The following is a 20,145-nucleotide window of genomic DNA, read 5'->3' as shown; positions in this document are numbered from 1 at the left end:
GTGCAAAGTAGTGTTCTGCCGCGGCACAAATTTTACCCCATCCTGAATAAATTAACTGGCCCAAAATTAATGAGGCACGGCGTAAGCTGCCACATTTAAATGCTTAAATGCGCTGCGCTGGTGCTCAAAATGGGCTTCTGGTAGCACAAATTACAGACTAATCTGAAAAATAGCCACCTCCCCTCCAAATGGGCTACCTCAACTGAACAATAGGTAGGTCATTTGGAGAGGCAGAAATGACCGTTCAAAATGGACTAACCTGTGTTTTAAATAAAATGTACACTAAAGCCTGGGTAGCTCATCTGGAGAGGCAGAAATTACCTGTGTTGACTAAGTGTCTTGACTTTATATTATGTTATTATTATACAACAGATAAAACCAAATTTACATAATGAAAATGATAACTTAATGAACCAAGTTTATTATATAACAAATACAAACAATTGTACATAATGAAATAGCCGCTATCGAGCTATAATTTCATCCTCAGGGAGATCAGAAAGGGTAATGCAGACCCTAAAAACTCTCCCTTCTTCTCAGTACTCTCCCTCTGTCCCTGTGTTGTTCAGGAAGGTTAAGGGCCTGCACTCTGTCGTAAGAAATACGTTATGACTGCTGCCATAATGCCCTTTCCTATCAGCTGCTTTCTGGCTTTTTTCTTTGCGCCCAAATTGAAATCAGACTTATTTGTGGATCCTTTTAGAACAGGCACAGCTATTCTAATTTTAATATAACAGACTTCATTTAGAAATGAGCCCCACCTACAATTTGCCCATGCATATAATTAAGGCTTGACACGCCTTAAAATGCATGGCTAATGAACGGCAGAGCGCATTTTTGTGGTGCTAACACGGCCTTAACTTGCCAAAAGTGTCATGATACATTCGGGGGAATTTTAAGGCCACCGTTAACCCAGCGCTAAGGCCTTAATGCCGTTGCAAATGCTTGATACATGACCCCAAAAGTTTCATAAACAGTCATTTATATCTACAGCACAAAGGGTGATCAACCTTAGAACAAACACTCCAAGGAAAATAGTATTATTTGAATGGAATTTCCCTTCAGATATAATGACCTTTACATATATTAGCCAGCATGAAAATATTTCTCTCATTTGTAAACATTCCCATGGTGGAGAAAGTATTCAACACAGTGGTGATGGAAAATACACTGGAGTACTCACAATGGCATGATTTGTCTAAGTTAACCGTTAGCTAAAAGCAAATACAATGAAATGAAACTTACCAACAACAACAACAAAATTATAAAGTAAAAAACACGTTTCATATTACATTAATTTCTTCAAATCCATCTTTATTTAATCCATAAAAATAACTCATTAGTGAAAACTTTTATTACAGAAAAGAACTAAAGATTTGGAGAAGCCCGTTTGCAAACGGCCAGGATCACAACAGTATATTAAAAGGATACAATATAGGATGTCATGGTTACGGTTAGAACTGATTAAATGTAATAATTATTATTATTATTTATTTCTTAGCAGACGCCCTTATCCAGGGCGACTTACAATTGTTACAAGATATCACATTATACATTATTTCACATTATACAGATATCACATTATTTATTTATTTTTACATACAATTACCCATTTATACAGTTGGGTTTTTACTGGAGCAATGTAGGTAAAGTACCTTGCTCAAGGGTACAACAGCAGTGTCCCCCACTGGGGATTGAACCCACAACCCTCTGGTCAAGAGTCCAGAGCCCTAACCACTACTCCACACTGCTGCCCCAATTATTATAGTAATGATTTTCCACTTAACTTTCATTATCTAGAATCCTTCGGTGTATTCCAGCCTGTTTTTGGATGGATTGTCTGGAACCAATTTCTAATACAAACAGATCTGTTTTTACAATAAAGTATTCATTTATCATGTGCATACAAGAGGAATAGGGTTGCCAACTGCACAGTTTTAGACCAGACAGGCGTTTTTTAAACTTGCTGTCCGGTTTTGTACACTGAAAACTGGACACTCATTGCCCGTTAAGACTCAGTGCCAACATCGCTGAAAGGTGACCACCGGCTCTGTGCCAGCGGTGCACATTTGTGACAGACTACTGTGCCTTTAATTATCAATTGCTGTTGCTAAAACAACAAAAGAGCTGGACAAATGGCAGCACAATTTTAGCTTTTGATAGGTGCATAATTTAATATATACTGCTATTCAATTATTTTCAGCAAATCGCTGTAAATATAGATGTTGCTAGGAGCCAAACAGAGAAGGAGGCGGTGCCTGCATCGTAATAGGGATGCCAACTGTCTGGTTTTGGACGGGACAGTCGATTTTAATAAGGGAATTTGTATACTCTCCGGGGGGGGAGGTGAAAAAATGTAAAGTTGGCTACCCTAATGAGAAATCATATATGTGTTACATACATCTAGCTTCATTTTGACATTTAGTAAAACTGGCATTTTTTTTTTTAAATACTAGAGGGTAGGTGTACTAAGATGGGCTAGTCGCAGCGCAAACATACTGCAATTTGCATTTCCGTTGCAACACTTAGCAAAGTATACATTTTGTCGTATGTACTAAGAGAAAATATGTTAATGAAAAGAACCGCAATATACTAATTTAAATATCTGTTGCATCTTCTTAGCGATATCTCTATTGCGAGAGTCGTGTGACATTGTTCAAATACATAGTGGGAGTTAAGTTGTGGTTTACTGCAGCAGAGTGTGCCCAAAGGATAACGTCTATATATGCTAGGGTCCAAGGGTGCTGGGTTTAAAAAATATATAATAAAATCATACACATACATTTATAGTGCTCAATGTATTTAAATGTATAAATCATTGCACTGAAATAACTATAATGGGTTTTGAGTAGGTTACACATTACATTATGAGCAAAAATATAAGTCTGTACAGTAGGCCTATACTGTATACAATACAGTAGTAAAATCAAATGAACATCTAGCGCACTTTCTTTTTACTTTAGCCTGTAGGCTTCCGGTATGGTAACACAAAATAAATCATGCTGGAGGGGTTAGCAGCACATGTGTGTCATCTATTGCTCCCAACACGTTGGGGAAGCCAGAAATGTCATAGAAATGTGTTTTCAAGGCTTGTAAGTACACCCTGCTTTTAGGGAAAAATGGGTGTTTGGCTGTTTGCCTCAAAAATGCATTGAGCACAACTGGCAAGGCACGAGAAAAATCATACTGGGAAATGCCAGCAACAATTGCGACTGTTTAAAACATGCTTTCAAAAGTTCTTAACAAATTGATGCAATTGTAAGTGTCGCAATTGTCTGCTGCTTTCATAGATCTCATTACAATATTTGAGAACCCTGATTTGCACTATCTCTGCCCCTTTTCTGCCCATAACTACATATTCATCTACGCTTGAACCGCAAACAGAAACTGCTGCCGCAAAGCATTCTCTAAAAAGTCGCTAACAGCATTGTGCTTGTTTAGTACATTTCACCCTGGACTTCCGACTCGTTTGCAACACTTTAGTACATCTACCCCTAGGTGTAATTTCCTCTGACTACTTCCTGTTATTTCAAAACTTATTTTACATAATTATTATTGTATTTAATATTACATACACATCAAGCTGTATATACAATTGTATTGTACAGAACACACACAATGCTATTATCTTTGTTTAACCTAGGGAGATGTACTGTATGTGGATGACACATTTATTGTTATATTTTACTGTCCAATAAATAAAATAGTTAAAGGCTGAAAGTCCACCACAATACTTCACTACAGTTTAGACTGGGCAATATATTGGTCCTCTTCTACCTCTAGCTTGTTCTCAATGCAGGCAGTAGGATTCTTGTATTCAATGTATTCCACACAGCCATAGAGTACCATGCCTACCACCAACACAGCAAGCACAACATACAGCTTAACATCTACACATAAATAGCTGCTGTATCCGAAGGCTATTACAAAGCCCACAGACTCCCAGAGCCGATAGTTGGCAAATGCTGCCTCCTTGTGTTCTTCAAATAGAACTCCATAGAGAGCTGAAATGAAATAGAATGCATTGACAATCCGTTATATTGAGTAAAACGTGATATCTTTTTTAAACCCACCAAGTAGTTTCAAAACATTGAATGGTAATAGCAGTTGAACATGTTTTTCTAGGTCTTAAAGCTGCAGTATTTGACAATGTAATTTTCCACATAAAGCATATTAGCGGTGCCTTGGGCTTTTTAACTGAAGCATGTGCGACAATTTTATTCTTCCCCATTGTACTTCTCCGCAGTCAGCCCTGAGGAGGAAAGTTAGTTAGAATGGAAAATAAAAAAGTATCCAAGCTGAAACAACAATAGAGAATTATTATTTTGATAAAACTTGAACATTAACAGTTCACACAATGTGGAACACATACGTTTTGTATGTTAAATGTATATACAGTATGTCATATATTCTGCCTTATATGAACTCACATTGAAGTGTGTTTTTTACGTAATATGAAACTGTAATATCCTATCAATACAATTGTTTCTGAGAATATGCTACTGTAGGTGTAATATGAAAATTTAGAACTTGCCATTTGTTTGTGTCTGCCACACAGCGTCGGCCATTCCCCAAAGGCCAGAAAACACAAAGAACACTGCTAAGTCGTCAGGATGAGGTTTCCAAAGAAACAGGGCTATTATACATGCCAAGTTTGTGACTGTACCTGCAACAAAAAAAAACATAATAATTTGAAATGAGATGAAATACATTGGGACCATGTCTCCAGTATAAAGGTCTTTCACAGTTAATAACTGTTTTCTTACCTAGGGCAAAAAGGGCGATTCTTCCAGTATAACGTGACAGCTTTCCAAAGCCAAAGGAAAAAAGGGAGTTTGTAGCACCAAAGCAGATCATCGAATAGCCAACATACCGTATTCCCAGAGCACAGGTCACATAGGACTAAAGAGAGAGACAGTCAGTGTTGGGAGTTCCGGACTGGAACTTGATCCATACCCCAACATTGAGGTAGCACCTTGGACAAGAAACTTGGGAAAGGACATACCTGAACATCAGATGTTGCATGGAATAGCACATATAGTAATACTATTGCTTTTCACCCCAGGAGGTTCAGGTTTGAATCTGGCTTACATCACATGACCAACTTAGCCTTCAGTGGACAGTTGTCCACATCACAAAAACAACAACCCAATCTTGGCACAGTTGGCAGCTTGGTGGTAGCCTCAGAAAGAGAGACCTGTGATTGTGTGGGCATGCAGACAATACTGTGGTCCCTGCAGGGCAAGGAAGAGGTTTGTGTGTAGGGAATTCACAAATTGCTACTGCTTGTGCTACAGCTTCTCCATAGATAACTTTTACTCTCTTCCAATGCAACTTTAAAGAGCACCAAAATCCATAATACATGTAAGTATAGGTATATGCATGTCAATATATCTAACGGCTGCTTTGAAAAGTGTAAGCATGTCTGCTATACTGTGCTCCCCCACAGAAATCTAGTACATTTCCATCTATTACCTTGTTGTAGTCTCCGGCGAGGAAACCCTGCTCAAAGCCGCTGTACATTGTCATGGGGATAAGCAGGATCTGTCGCTTGTCTCGGAGATGCTTGAAAGTAGCTAGGAAAACTGAGAAAAATGGCTGCCTGTTGTCTCTGAACTCCTGGGCTGCTTCTTTGTCCATGTCATCTAGAAACACAGCCACCAGGATCACAGACAACACGCCAACACCTGTATGGGGAACAGCAAACAAAAAGCCTTATACACATAAAATATATATATATATATATATATATATATATATATATATATATATATATATATATATATACAGTATATAAATGAAACTGCAACAATAAAATAGACAGTAATCATTTTTTAAGGCACTACAGGACTGATTTATCAAGATATTTAAAGTTACAAAACTAGTTAAATGAATGTTAAGGACTCAAAAGTGCTGCTTATATCAAATTGTTAAACATTAATGGCTGGTTTCACAAATCTTGATTAGTACTTGAAAATATACTGTATTACCCACCTTGCTTATGAAACCAGCCATAACAGTTTTATTTCCCTCTCTCAAATGTAGCTAATTTCACTTTGTGATATAAAAAGTACAATTTATATTTGCTTAAATGAGAATATACCATTGACTGTATTTCTAAAATCAATTTGGACAATCTCATCTAAGACATGAATGCCATTTGTAAGCTAAATCCCCTGCTATGTTGGTCAGCCAGATTTAAGTGGAGTATGAACTGAAAAAACTTGTTTTGGACCGTTTTACAAAATATTCCTGCTGTATAGAGCAATCAGATGTGACTTTGTTAAACAAATTCAAATCTTTATCAGATTAAGTATCGAGCTTCAAACAGATTTCGTTTACACCTTTTATCCTGAAACTGATAACAGGACCATGTAAAATTCTTATGAGACACAGGCGGTGTTTACATGCAAGTTTTAATCACGCTACTATAGTGCATTCATGACGTGTCACGCGCAAATGACGCATGATTGTGCTCGTTCCAAAAGTGCACGGCAAAAAAAATGTTTGACTCAAGTGTCATTACACTTTGGTAAAGCACGGTAAAGTGCATGCTAATTGGCCTAATTAGTCCCATAGCAACAAACTCCACAGTCGTGCAAAATACTTAACGATAGACTTTCATGAAATAACACGATACCTCCTCCACTTACCCTATGTAAAAGAATGCTCTTCTCTGGGATACGGTCTTTCCGTCCTCCTCTGCAGCATAAGTAAGATTTTCCTTATCCCAGTCTTACTAATACAAATCAGTTAAATATCCATCCATCCATTATTATCAATCCGCTTCTCCTGATGAGGGTCGCGGCTAAATTACATATACATTGCATATAGAGATGTTGATTTATACCATTATTTATTAATTTCAGTGTATTGTGAGTGATGCATGAGAACTACTAGATCGTTATGACCAGCATTATTATCATAATAATAATAATACTACGAATAATGTAGCTTTTTTCCCGCAGGATGTTTCAAGCTTCCACCCCTTCTGACAGCACGAAACACCAGGTCCGCTGTACGGATGAGGGAACTCGTTCCCCCCTCCAAATTATTGCGGACCTGGGGGTTATGGATGAACTGGATCGACCTCGCCAAGTAAATGCCACCATTTTCACCAGCATTACCGGTGCTCTGTTTGAACTTGGTATAAATAGAACGCTCCTGCAGGTACAAGATAATAATCAAGAAACTAAAATATCTGTACCTGCAGGAGAGAAAACGCCTGCAGTCCTGCGATCAAAGCGCAAGGTCCCAATTTCAGAAATGCACCGGTTAATGGTTGACTGGCCAGTGGCAGTGGCATCAGACCATTTGCTGGAATCCTCATCATTCCAGACGTCCTGTGAAATACCAGCCCCATCAATACAATATGGTAATTGCGCCAGCCATCATTTACTTTTCTAAACTAAAATATGCTACCATGGTAAAGTTAGCTTGACGTTTGATATTCGTTTGATATTCGACTCAAGCTAACCCAACATGAATGAAAATGGCTGTATCTCGCCAACCACAGAAGCTAGAGTGCTCAAACCAACTTTAATTTAAAGGAGACCAATTGTGAATTGTTTCACAGTCTCTGTTTTACATGTGAATCCTAAGAATAATTTATGGAAAATAATAACATACCGCACATACGCACACTTAGCCTCAGCCACGCGTAAAAGGGCTTTATTTCCTCAACCACAGTAGCTAGAGCGTCCAAACCAACTTTAATGTGAAGAAGACCAATTGTGAATTGTTTCACAAGCTCTCCTTTACATGTGAATCAAACAAATAAATTGTGAAAAACAATAACATACCGCATATACGCACACAGCCTACCTGACACGTGTAAAATGGCTTTATCTCCTCAACCACATGCGATATTGTGACAGTCTGGCTCGCAGTGGTGAGGTGGATGACGTCACGGACCAGGAAGTAACTGACACCAAAACAGTGGATGGGCGGGTGAAGCTGAATGCTGCGGCACTCAGCGTATTTATTAATAAACAAAACAAAAGATTTAACAAAACACAAAACAAAAGGGCACGAGGGCCAAACGAATGAACAAACAAACAAGTAAGTGATGTGCTGGGTAATCCAGCACGTTTTAGCAATTGTTTTTAAATGTTGCTTTCTCTCTCCGCTCTCCTGTACTCTCCTCTACACTCAGCCTCGAGTGCAGAGAGCTGCAGGTTTATATACTCTGGCCGAGGGATTAACTAGTTGTTAATTATCTTATTATCCCTCGGCCAGAGTCTGTACGTGTTTGGTAAGGATGCATGACTGTCAGCTAGTTAAATAATCAGTAGCTGATCAGCCATGCATCCTCACAGGGTTTTTAAATATAATAATAAAAGACGCGGCGCTTTTATCCGCGCCGCAAACAAAAATACAAATAATAATAAATAGGGGCGGGACACTCCGCCACAGATATGTTTTGTTTTTCACATATTATTCTTAGGAGTCACATGTAAAGCAAAAGCTGTGAAGCAACTCACAACTGTTCTTCTTTAAATTAAAGTTGGTTTGAACACTGTAGCTGCTGATCCAGGAGCATCATCTGATCAACAGCACCAAGAGGTGGTTGCATTTCGTGCCGAATTTCGGCGCACTATACGATTCCTTTCCTTTAAACCCATTACATGGGACTGAAGGAGTGCTTCCCATACAAGACTTAATCTAGCCAGTGTTTGTCTGCGTCTTCATCCATCCATTTTTGTCGCAACTACGTTGTAAGTAGGACTATGATTTTATATACCCTCATAACTAATTAGCAAATACACACAAATTATGTATTTATTATATTAACAGCGTTTGTGTAAGTTTCCACATTTTCTGCATAATTAATTTTAATATTTCAACAAAGTACCTGTGTTTGAAACCAACACATCATGAGTTGTTTTTAATATATTTGTTCCACATTAAACGCATAATCCTTTTGTTTAGCACATTAACAGCTACGCAGTTGGCTAAGACTAATATATATGGGTGTGTGAAAGGACATCAGTAGCCTAAGAAGCATAAGAAAAGCAGTAATGGGAATTGAGTGCTGTCGGTTTTTGTACACATGCTACTTCTACCATTTCTAAAACAACTAATTCAAAACAATAATAGTAATAACTATTATTATTTTCTTCTTCTTGGCAGCATGAACCGTTTTAACTGCAAGCCCTTTGCATTCTAGACAGATGGGGGGTAACCTTCTCTTCATCTCTGCCTAGCGCGTAAAGCCTCATGTAAACACCTGTGCATTATTTGAATGATATCCTTATCGTGCAGCATCTCTTTTCAGCGCGTTTGGTGATTTTTAAATAAATCCGCCCATTATTTTATTATTAATGAGGTCGTTTGCATTTGGACGACTAAATTCTCTCTCTAAAATAAACTCTCATGTAAACGTGGAAGCAGAACTGTCATGACCATAAAAGCGCAAGAGATCTGTTGTCATGCTTTCAGTTTTTGCTTGTAAACTGCCCCACAGTGTCTAAAGGAATGTGTATTCAATACGAAATCTGGTCAAAATGGTGTCATACTGCCATCTGGTGGATAATGGAGATGGTTCAGTTTGGAATTAATTTTTTTAATTGGAAAATATGTTAACTGTTATAAAAGCAGTATTCTTGTGAACTCATAGATGTACAAACATAGAAAATATAGTGTATTAAAGACTTACTTAAATCACAAAAAATAAGTAATTTATCATTCAGGAAATGGATTACAATCTAATTAATTAATTCAGAATGATAATTATTGGACGTATATATATATATATATATATATATATATATATATATATATATATATATATATATGACTTAATTTGGTACTGCATTGTGTGAAATCACATCAGGAAAATAGAAATGTGATTATCAAGTAAAAATGAATAACTTAGGGAAAGTTATTTCACAAGAGTATTTTTAAATGAATGCATTTTCTGTGATTTATGACCCTTTGTTTGAATGAAGATGGGGAGGTATTTGTTTGATGAAGTTATGATGTCATCTGCTTACATTCAAAACAGCCAATAAAATTACCTGATGAAGTTTACCAATGGAATGATTAGCAGAGTCGACCAATTGAATGACAATAATCTGAGAGGTACACCTATTCTCATATATTATAAAAATGCTTGCAGCATGGAAAGAAGGACTCTCTCTCAAAGGAAATCTCTCTCCAAGGACTCTCAAAAGACAATACTACTCTTGGAAAAGCAACACAGAAACATCTAAGTGTGTACAATTGGACTGAATCGCTGAAGACTCAACAACAACTCTCAACATTCTAACTTCAATGACGTTCTTGAAGAAAATATCTTAATTCAAACAATTAGTAAAAATACTTTTGTTGCTACTAAATCTAAAAGTATGCTAAAATACACAAAGAAGTAAACAGAAGAATACTAAAGTTACTTAATACCAAAGTGCTTTTGAAACCAGTTCGAGTTGGCGCTGCTGTAGCCTGTAACAAGAGTAAACCCCTTGGTGTGTGTTTCCATTGCATCGTGGGACATGAAGTTCTGAAGAAAAAGTCATCTTGTTTTTCCTTAACAACATTGAGTGAAGAGGACTACAAACTGAAGATCAAGTTTCTAAACTGGAAGTGTTTTAATCAAGCTGAGAAAGCTATATAATTCTTCCTTGCAAGACTGTTTAAACTTTCTTCACATATAAAGACTGGTAACTAAATAACTTATGAATTTCCATGGTGCATAAATCGATTGTATGGTTAATTCTGTTTAAATTGAATATGAAGTAATATTAACCTATGTTGAATTGCATGATCAAATATGAATGCATTGTTGAATATATTCAGAATCTTAATTACAACTGAATTTATGGTTAATTTGTCTTGAACATACTTAGTATAATACTTGATTATACATTGAAAACAAATACTGCAATCTAATACAAGCTACTCTTATTTTTGTAAGTTTAATAAAAGGTATTTACTTTCAACAAGATTTGTCGTTTTGTTTTTGTATGTTGAAACAAGCACTGATATATGATAACATTGAATTGAATCAAAGTTGAATATTCTCTAAACTTTAAATCATATGCAGAATGAATCAATCATATTTCTAGCCAGAATTCTATGATTACTTTAAAATATATATTCATATGTTTAAGTATAACTATTGATTGCACTTGGATATGAATGTAGTTTTGATGGTGATATAGAAGGATATTGTGGTAGCACCCTAGGTCATTACAGAAAGGTATTATTTATACATAGCTAAAGGTGTGTCTTGAGAAAGCTTAAATTTTAATGTTACCATTACTTTATCATAAAATTAATTTTTCAGTCCTCATAATTGGGGCCTCATTAAATTATCACTACAACTTTTGTATAAACACTTTGCTAAATCTGACTAAATGTTATGTATTTATTTTTGTTCTATGCAAATTGACACCATGCTCTCGACATGCATTACATTGAAAAGATTTATAACATCATCAACTGGTTACTCAGTCCCCAGTTAGCACCAATAACTGACAACCTTATCTAAGATAACAACAGGCAGTCAAGAATTGGTGCTAATCATGAGAACCCATAAAAAACCTACATTTCACTTTAATCGAAATCTCTTGATTTGATTAAAAAATGCAAATGACTATAAGATAAATAAGGGTTAAATGTAAAGAAATTGCTCCAATCAAATCTGATAATTTGTTTATCAATTATGAATTGTTGAAACTTACAATCAATAGCTGTGAATTCTGCTACAAACACTGTGAACTGTTTTTGAATAGCAGCCAGTGATGTAGTGTGTGGTCCCCCATCAAAGACAGGTTTGCAGCTGTCAGTTTGGTTATGTTTGGCAGGGTGACGGTTCCCCCCTTTGGGCTAAATTCCTAAAGCTATTTACTTCAAATCGTCATTAGTGCATTTGTTTTCAGAAAGGGGAAGCACACCCAATAAACCAAACCAGATATAAACAACTAGCACCTTTTAACTTCGCAACTTGTGGGCTCCCGAGTGGCGCATCCAGTAAAAGCATTCCACGTGGAGTGCAGGATGCGCTCTATAGTCTGGGCGTCGCGAGTTTGAGTCCAGGCTATTCCTTTGCCGACAGAGGAGGGGAGCTTCCAGGGGGGAGGGAGGGTTTGGTCATCCATGGTGTCCTCGGCTCACTGCACACCAGCGACCCCTGTAGTCTGGCCGGGCACCTGCGGATTTGCCTGTAAGCTGCCCGAGAGCTGCGTTGTCCTCCGACACTGTAGCTCTTGGGTGGCTGCATGGTGAATCCGCAGTGTGAAAAAAAGTGGTCGGCTGACGGCACACGCTTCGGAGGACAGCGTGTGTTCGTCTTCGCCCTTCCGAGTCAGCACAGGGGTGGTAGCAGTGAGCTGAGCCTAAAAATAATTGGCCATTTCCAAATTGGGGAGAAAATAATAAAAATAATTGGCAATGACTAAATTAAAATTAAAAAAAACAACTTTGCAACTTGTAAGTAGTCAAGTTGTTTCTTATTCATTTTAGAATTATAATGTTGTTTTTTTTTCCTTTCAGATACAAATTATGGTAATGACGATTTGGAGTAAATACTAGCCCCTTATCTGTAAACAAATCACTGTTTTCAACCTTTCTGTTTACTAAAGTCCACAAAAGCCTGCAAGTGAATTATTTCCTTACAAAGTACTGTACCTCACTGACAGATGCATATTATTCTGGATAATTTCTCAATGCCACAGATGGCAGTAAGTTTCAGAACATTTGACCATACAAGGCTAAAAATAATCAACCATATTTTTTCATTATGAAAGATCTTTGCAAAACCACATACTGTACTGGTAGTTCTTTTAATGAAGGAAACTTACCTATGTAAGAGCCCACAAGAGTATATCTTAAGGAGTCTGGGGGAATGTCAATTGTGCTGTTTCCAGTGACATTTGTTACGGGACAGTCGGCTGCTCCACAGTGATTTAATTGTTCCTCTGTGATGCTAGCTTTAAAAATAATACATAAAATAATAACATAATTATTATGAGCAATAATAAAAATAATAACAATGTAGAGTCCACCATATGTGTGATACAAGAAAATCTGTGAATTGCAATGCATGGGCCTTCTTGGATGTTAAAGATTTTAGGCAGCAGGTCTACATACATTTAGTGACTGACTTTCTTTGTATATGTGTAACAAAAATGTGACCAGATTTTTTACCTTCTCTTTTTAAAAAAAAACAAAAAAAAACTAAATCAGCCAAAGAGTTGGACACCTGCCAAAATCCAGTCAAGTTACTTAGAAGTGAAAATGTTCCACTGAGACTGTTCTGCAGAATAAAATCATTATTTTTGTCACAAAACATCAGTAATTTGTGCAGTCTGGGATACGGAAGTACCTGCCAATTCAGTGCCTGTTATCAAAGTTAATAAAGTTGTCAATGTTATAGTGCAGTACATTTCGAGGGAGGAGAGGTGGGGGAGTTCTCAACCCATTTATAGTTCAAGAGCTGTGCATTGCATTATGACAAAGTGGCATATTTTCCATGAGTAACAGAAAGTCCTTGACCCAATTCGGAGCAGCCTTGTGTGCAGGAGAACAAGATAGAAATGAGCACTGCATGGTATGAATGCAGAGCCCTGTAGAGAATTCAGCATTAAAGCAGCATTGTTTTACCTCTGTCATCAGCCAGCTCAAATATCAGTGATGACATCAGATTGCCCCACACTGCAGAAGACTGAAATATTAAAAAGAAGATCCCAAAGTACTGGTTGATTATGTCTCTGCCTTCTTTGTTCTCCTTCTTTCCCTGCATGTTTCCACTGATGGTCAAGTAGGTGCACTTTGCTGACCAAAGGGGAGCCCCTCCCAAACCCAGAATTATAGATGTGGGAATCAGCGTTTCCCTAAAAGAGATGGATTATAACAGTTTCAGAGATTGATTCAGGAAAAAAAAACAGAAAACCTTCATACAATACATCATGAAGACAAGAAAGTTGGTTTCACACTAGTCCACAAAATCTTCAGATCTTGTTTCTAGGCATTCCCCCAGCCCTATCAAGAGCTTCCTAAATTAATAGCCCAGGGGTGCTAACCTGCTTGGATTGGATCTCAAATCTAACAGTGGTAAATTAATACGTGAAAGGGCATTTGTTTAAAGAGAAACAGGAGTGGATCGCATATTCGGAAACAAACATATACAGGGCTTGTGCAAACCTGAAATGGCCAGTTAAATATTGGTTTCCCATTAATGACTCAATTGGTTTAAGTATTAGGCACAAAACACAGAGCACATAATAGAAGTGTTGCTTCAATAATCTGATTTATTTTTGCATTTGCCCATTGTTTAGCCGTGATGTAATATATATATTTTTTGCAGTCAATGAAAAAACAAAGCAACAATGCAGCTTAAAGACTCTATGTACAGGTACTAAAACTATGATCAATCCTACAGAGGTCTTTGTTTACATGCAACAAACCATTTTTAGGCATGCTAAATTACAGAATGCTAAACTTAACTTAGGCTGACTGTTTAGTACAGTACAAAGGGTAGTTCTGGTTTCAGCTCCTTTAGCATGCTGTTTCTCATGATTCTATGACAATGAGGATGGAGCCTGGTGTCGCACCTGTTTAGCCTAACATACTAATCTTGTCATGCAAGCCCCCAAATCAGTAAAGAATGCCTTCTAGAAATAATAACTTTATATGTGTTGAATTTACATTAAGTACAGTTAAGTTTTTTTGTTGTTTGTTTTTTCATTTACTTTTTTTCAGCTGTTTCATACCTTTAAGAATAATTTAGTAATTTTACTTTGGTTTAAAAAGTTTAATGTAGGGGGTCCCGTGGTAAAAGCGCGCTTGCGTGGTGTGCAGGGCGAGTCAAACAGCCAGGGGAGCGCAGGCTTGCGTCCTAGCTGTGCAAAGTCACCAGTCTTCACTGGGGATTTGGGAGGGAGCATCACATTGGCCTTGGCGCTCCCGCAGGTTAGGGAGGCAAAACCTGCAGGCACTGCTTCTCCTCATTGCGCAACAGCAGACCCTACCGGCCAGGCGCCCAGTGAGCTCAGACGGACACCTGCAGGGCTGACCTTTATTCTCCAGAGGACGTTCTCGAGTTCCTGGGTGTAAAAGAGAAAACTGGCTTGGTCGTGGGATCAGAGAACGCCCACTGAACCTTCAGTTCTCCTGAGCTGTGTGGGGAATTGCTGCGGTGAGGGAAAAAAATAATTAGGCATTCTAAATTGGGGAGAAAATCAGGGCCAATCTAAGTGAATGAAAATCAATAATTGGCCACACTAAATGAATGCAATTCAATCAAACAAAGAAAGAATATAATTACCATGATGGGTAAAGGTTTCCTAGAGAATATGCTACATAGCAGCCCATGGATACAACAATGGTCCACTTGCAGCCCAGATTCTTAATTAGAATTGGTGGTAGGAACATAGAGGAAAGTATAATGGCTCCATAGAGAACACTTAAGGAGGCCGTTCCTAGGCCTTCATCTGCATTCAGACTGCTCTGTAAAACAAATGCAAATGAATCCTTTACTTTGCAATATTAATAGTAGTGCTACAATATGCCAGACACATTTGTTTAATTCATGGTTAGGCGTGTTACAGTAAATTGTATGGACTATAGTGTGAGGAGTAGTTAAAGGATTAAACATATTTGTGGTAGGACAAAAGCCCTAAATGTAAATAGTATGTGTGGGAATGTAAGGTTGGCAGGGATGGGGTTAAATCTGTCCCTGCCAACAATCACAGGTGTGGCCATTCCCCAATTAGGTAAAAGAGTGCTAATTGGGGAGTGGCCAGATGTATGTAAGAAGCTACAGTGTTCATCACCAAAGAGTGACAACTTTGTTGAAAATCGATACGTATTCAATGGACTCAAGAAATTAACTGTAGCTAATGCTATCATGTTAGTGGATAAATTGTTCTAGGAATAGAATATAACTTTCTGTTTTGGAGTATGCAAGAAATGTATTTTGTTTGTTGAAAATGTGCAGCTTAAAAGGAGTTGCCTCATACATGCAGAGAATTTGATCATTGCCCCATTTCTGAGTTAATTTGAATATATTATCAATTGAGGTTGATAACATATTATTAGTTTCCTAGATCACATCTAAACTAAATTAAGACGGTAAAACCAATGTGCTAAATTAGGTACTGGAATGTTGGATTCCGTTCTGAATGGGAAGTTGAATGAATTCTTATGCATTTTGATATGAAACATGATTGATTACAACGAGAAACAAGTATTGAAAATACTAATGCAAAGTAGACATTTTGTGTGATCAGCCATAATTAATATCTGTATATTAACCATGTATGCTAATAATGTTATGGTCGTTGTAATTGTTTGACTATGAAATCAATGAACTCTATACTATTCACGCATATCTCTAACCAATCTTTCTGTAATAAATTAGTTGTGCACCCTTTTTATTCTTAAATAAAATATTGTTTTATATTTCTGACACGTTGTGTAAATGTTGATTATTGTCAAGGGAATCCGAGTCCTACATGATCCCGAACTTAAATAAGGTATATCTTATTTCTTACATTTTGACGTCCTTGAGTGGGCGACTAGAGACTCATTTATATTTAAATAAATTGTATACCTAATTCACTACAGGTGCAGGGACATGAATATCAAGTGTACTGATACTGGTACAGTTAAAAAGGTAAGGCAAAAGTAGATAATGCAAACGTGACTGTGATAAAGAGAGAAAGAATCAATGCTGTAAATCTCCCTCCTGACCAGAAAGGGCGCTGTGTAAGGTAGATAGTACACTTCCCCATAGACGGGTCGACTCGACGGTGGGCGGAAACAGGAAGTCCGTCATCAACGCATAGCTGCACGTACTTGAAACGATTCCCATGTGATCAGCTGCAGGCCAGGCAGCGATTGGTTACACTGGGGTGCCAGGCTGATTGCAGGGAGGAGTTAGGTAGTACAAAGGGGACGCAGCTATGTGAGTACAGCCCCCTTAAGCTAAGTGTTTGACTAAGCAGCTGGAGCCTGCTTTTGTTTTGTTTTCTGTGATTGCAAAGCCACCGAGCCAGCCTTAATCCCAATTGCCGTCTCACTGCACAGCACAGCACAGCACAACGAAGCACCACCAGCAATTCACGGACACTCGCACCAAGAGCACAGTTTCGTGTACAGACTGCAACCTGCCGTGTTGTGCTTCCCCTATACCAGCAAAGGGGAGACCTGCTTCATTATTAGAAAGTTTTTACAGTTCACAGTGACATACAAACGTTCTTCAAAGGATACAGACGCAGATTATGATGGGTGTTTTTAGTTAATTATGCTGTCAGCAAAATCAGTAATAAATTAGTATAAACCAAGATAAAGTGTACTTTTCGTAACCAAGAAATGATGGACTCTGTGTCTGTCCCAAAATGTCTTATTAAGGGATGTTTTACGTCAGTTTGTCGAATACTTGTGATACAGTACATCAAACCCTTATTTCCTTTATCCAACCACAGTATTTTGTCTTTTAGGAAGAAATACAGAAGGTTTTGAAAACTCAGACAGTAAATAAAACAGTAAATGTCAAAATCAAATATTTCCAAAATGACTTTTTTTTTGTTACATGATCTGATTCCAGTGCCGACTCATTCTTGATATGCATCCAGTAAATTATGCAATGTTGTCTTTCTGAACTTGTCATATGAAATATATAGGCCAACATATACATCTAAGTTTTCCCCCCAAAAATTGCCTTAATTGATGAATGATAAAGAGATTTGAAAAAGAAAAAAATTATGAATCACACTGATTTTAAGAGAGAGTAATAAAAAACAAATCCTCAAAAAAATGACAACAAAAACTGAAAACCGACACCTTGATGAATAGAGCCCATTGTACCGTGTTATCACAGTAAGGTATTACAGTTTCCTACAATTAGCCCATTGTACCGTAAGTTATCACAGTAAGGCATTACATTGTCTTACAGTTAAGACTAGAACACTAGTCAATTTTCAGGCAACCTTTTCTAGCAACTGTTAATGTAAAACAGTTGTAGTATACATTTACACCCAGCAGCACGTTACTGTACCTGTAGACTCTGAAGTCCTCCATAAGCTGTAAATAATAGCAGAAATCCAAAGGAAACGATTAGGATGTTTTTCAAATGGCTACCCATTTCTTCTCAGCTTAAAGGCAATTCATCTGTCTGTCAGGAGGCCAAACTGAAGAATGCATACATGTAATGGCAAAACTCTACCGGTTGTTAAAAACAGTTGCTACACCCACCGCCTTAGACTGAAGGTACTGTCTTTCTGATAATAAACTTTGTTGAGGGACAAAGTTCAATATTGTTGTGCAAGTGTCATCCACAATCTGATTACCAGTTAGCATAGTATCATAGTATAGTAGAGAGAGGGAATGCACAATGACGCATAAAACTATTTACTGAATTTATCTAAATAATTTAAGGGAAGGAAAAACTAAAGTAGATAATGCAAACGTGACTGTGATAAAGAGAGAAAGAATCAATGCTGTAAATCTCCCTCCTGACCAGAAAGGGCGCTGTGTAAGGTTGATAGTACACTTCCCCAAAGACGGGTCGACTCGACGGTGGGCGGAAACAGGAAGTCCGTCATCAACGCATAGCTGCACGTACTTGAAACGATTCCCATGTGATCAGCTGCAGGCCAGGCAGCGATTGGTTACACTGGGGTGCCAGGCTGATTGCAGGGAGGAGTTAGGTAGTACAAAGGGGACGCAGCTATGTGAGTACGGCCCTGTAACAGGGCGATCAGCCCTGTACATTGATTTGTTTGTTTTATTTTAGAATGGGGTCTCCCTCCGCCCCTGTGTTATTTTGTATTGTTTATTTGTTTTATTGTATTTATATGACGGCGAAGCGCCGGTTGTTTTGTTGTATTTATTTAAAAATGTATTTACGGCGTAGCCGTGTTTTGTTTTAAAATCCTCGTGGAAATGCGTGACTGTCAGCTGGCGGTTATTGAATTAGCTGGCAGTCACACATAGTCATGCTACCTGTGCAGACTGTGGCCGAGAGGTAATGAGAGAATTGCCAGCTAGTTAAACCCCTCGGCCACGGTATAAAAAGCCTGCAGCTCTCCATGTTCAGGGTGGGTGTTAGAGAGGAGAGAGTGAGCAGAGAGATGGCGATTGAAAAGAGAAACGAAACTTAAATAACATAGGAACAGTGAAGGCAATCTGCCCAGCCTGACCTGTGTTGTATTATTATTTATTTCTGTGTTCAAGATTTGTTTTGCTTAAACCTTTTATTTTGCTCTGCGAGCACAGTGTGTTTTTGTTTGAATATTTTATTTATTTTTGTATTTGTTAATAAAGACGGCAGCCAGCTGATTCTTTACTTTAACTGCAGTACTTGCCTGGTGTCAGTAGTTTCCCGTCCCTGCTTCTGCCGTGACGTCAGACCACTCGTCCAGCCTATCACAGGCCCCCTTAAGCTAAGTGTTTGACTAAGCAGTCAGAGCCTGCTTTTGTTTTGTTTTCTGTGATTGCAAAGCCACAGAGCCAGCGTTAATCTAAATTGCTGACTCAATGCACAACGAAGCACCACCAGCAATTCACGGACACTCGCACCAAGAGCACAGTTTCGTGTACAGTTTCGTGTACAAAAAATTGCCTTAATTGATGAATGATAAAGAGATTTGAAAAAGAAAAAAATTATGAATCACACTGATTTTAAGAAAAAAAATGACAACAAAAACTGAAAACCGACACCTTGATGAATAGAGCCCATTGTACCGTAAGTTATCACAGTAAGGTATTACAATTTCCTACAATTAGCCCATTGTACCGTAAGTTATCACAGTAAGGTATTACATTGTCTTACAGTTAAGACTAGAACACTAGTCAATTTTCAGGCAACCTTTTCTAGCAACTGTTAATGTAAAACAGTTAGTATACATTTACACCCAGCAGCACGTTACTGTACCTGTAGACTCTGAAGTCCTCCATAAGCTGTAAATAATAGCAGAAATCCAAAGGAAACGATTAGGATGTTTTTCAAATGGCTACCCATTTCTTCTCAGCTTAAAGGCAATTCGTCTGTCTGTCAGGAGGCCAAACTGAAGAATGCATACATGTAATGGCAAAACTCTACCGGTTGTTAAAAACAGTTGCTACACCCACCGCCTTAGACTGAAGGTACTATTCTTTCTGATAATAAACTTTGTTGAGAGACAAAGTTCAATATGTCGT

General features: G+C 37.8%; 1 protein-coding gene across 1 annotated transcript; it reads right to left on the bottom strand.

Annotated features, from left to right (window-relative positions):
* Positions 1-510: 510 nt before the first annotated feature.
* Positions 511-18,180, bottom strand: LOC117410854 (protein unc-93 homolog A-like). Its single transcript, XM_034017747.3, has 8 exons — positions 18,002-18,180; positions 15,269-15,450; positions 13,606-13,835; positions 12,804-12,932; positions 5,476-5,687; positions 4,767-4,902; positions 4,535-4,666; positions 511-4,004 (listed from the first exon to the last, which is right to left on the bottom strand). Exons 1-8 carry the CDS (start codon positions 18,086-18,088, stop codon positions 3,739-3,741), a joined length of 1,374 nt encoding a protein of 457 aa, XP_033873638.2. The 5' UTR covers positions 18,089-18,180; the 3' UTR covers positions 511-3,738.
* Positions 18,181-20,145: the final 1,965 nt, after the last annotated feature.

Source organism: Acipenser ruthenus, chromosome 6 (genome assembly GCF_902713425.1).
Source record: "Acipenser ruthenus chromosome 6, fAciRut3.2 maternal haplotype, whole genome shotgun sequence".
Classification (NCBI taxonomy): domain Eukaryota; kingdom Metazoa; phylum Chordata; class Actinopteri; order Acipenseriformes; family Acipenseridae; genus Acipenser; species Acipenser ruthenus.
This window is presented reverse-complemented; position numbering and strand designations above follow the sequence as displayed.

Excerpts from the sequence above, each read along its gene's own strand:
- LOC117410854 (XM_034017747.3), bottom strand. The coding sequence starts at position 18,088 with ATGGGTAGCCATTTGAAAAACATCCTAATCGTTTCCTTTGGATTTCTG. Across the intron at positions 15,451-18,001 it reads GAGGACTTCAGAGTCTACAG|AGCAGTCTGAATGCAGATGA; the intron begins GTACAGTAACGT and ends TTTGTTTTACAG. Across the intron at positions 4,667-4,766 it reads AATCGCCCTTTTTGCCCTAG|GTACAGTCACAAACTTGGCA; the intron begins GTAAGAAAACAG and ends TTTTTGTTGCAG.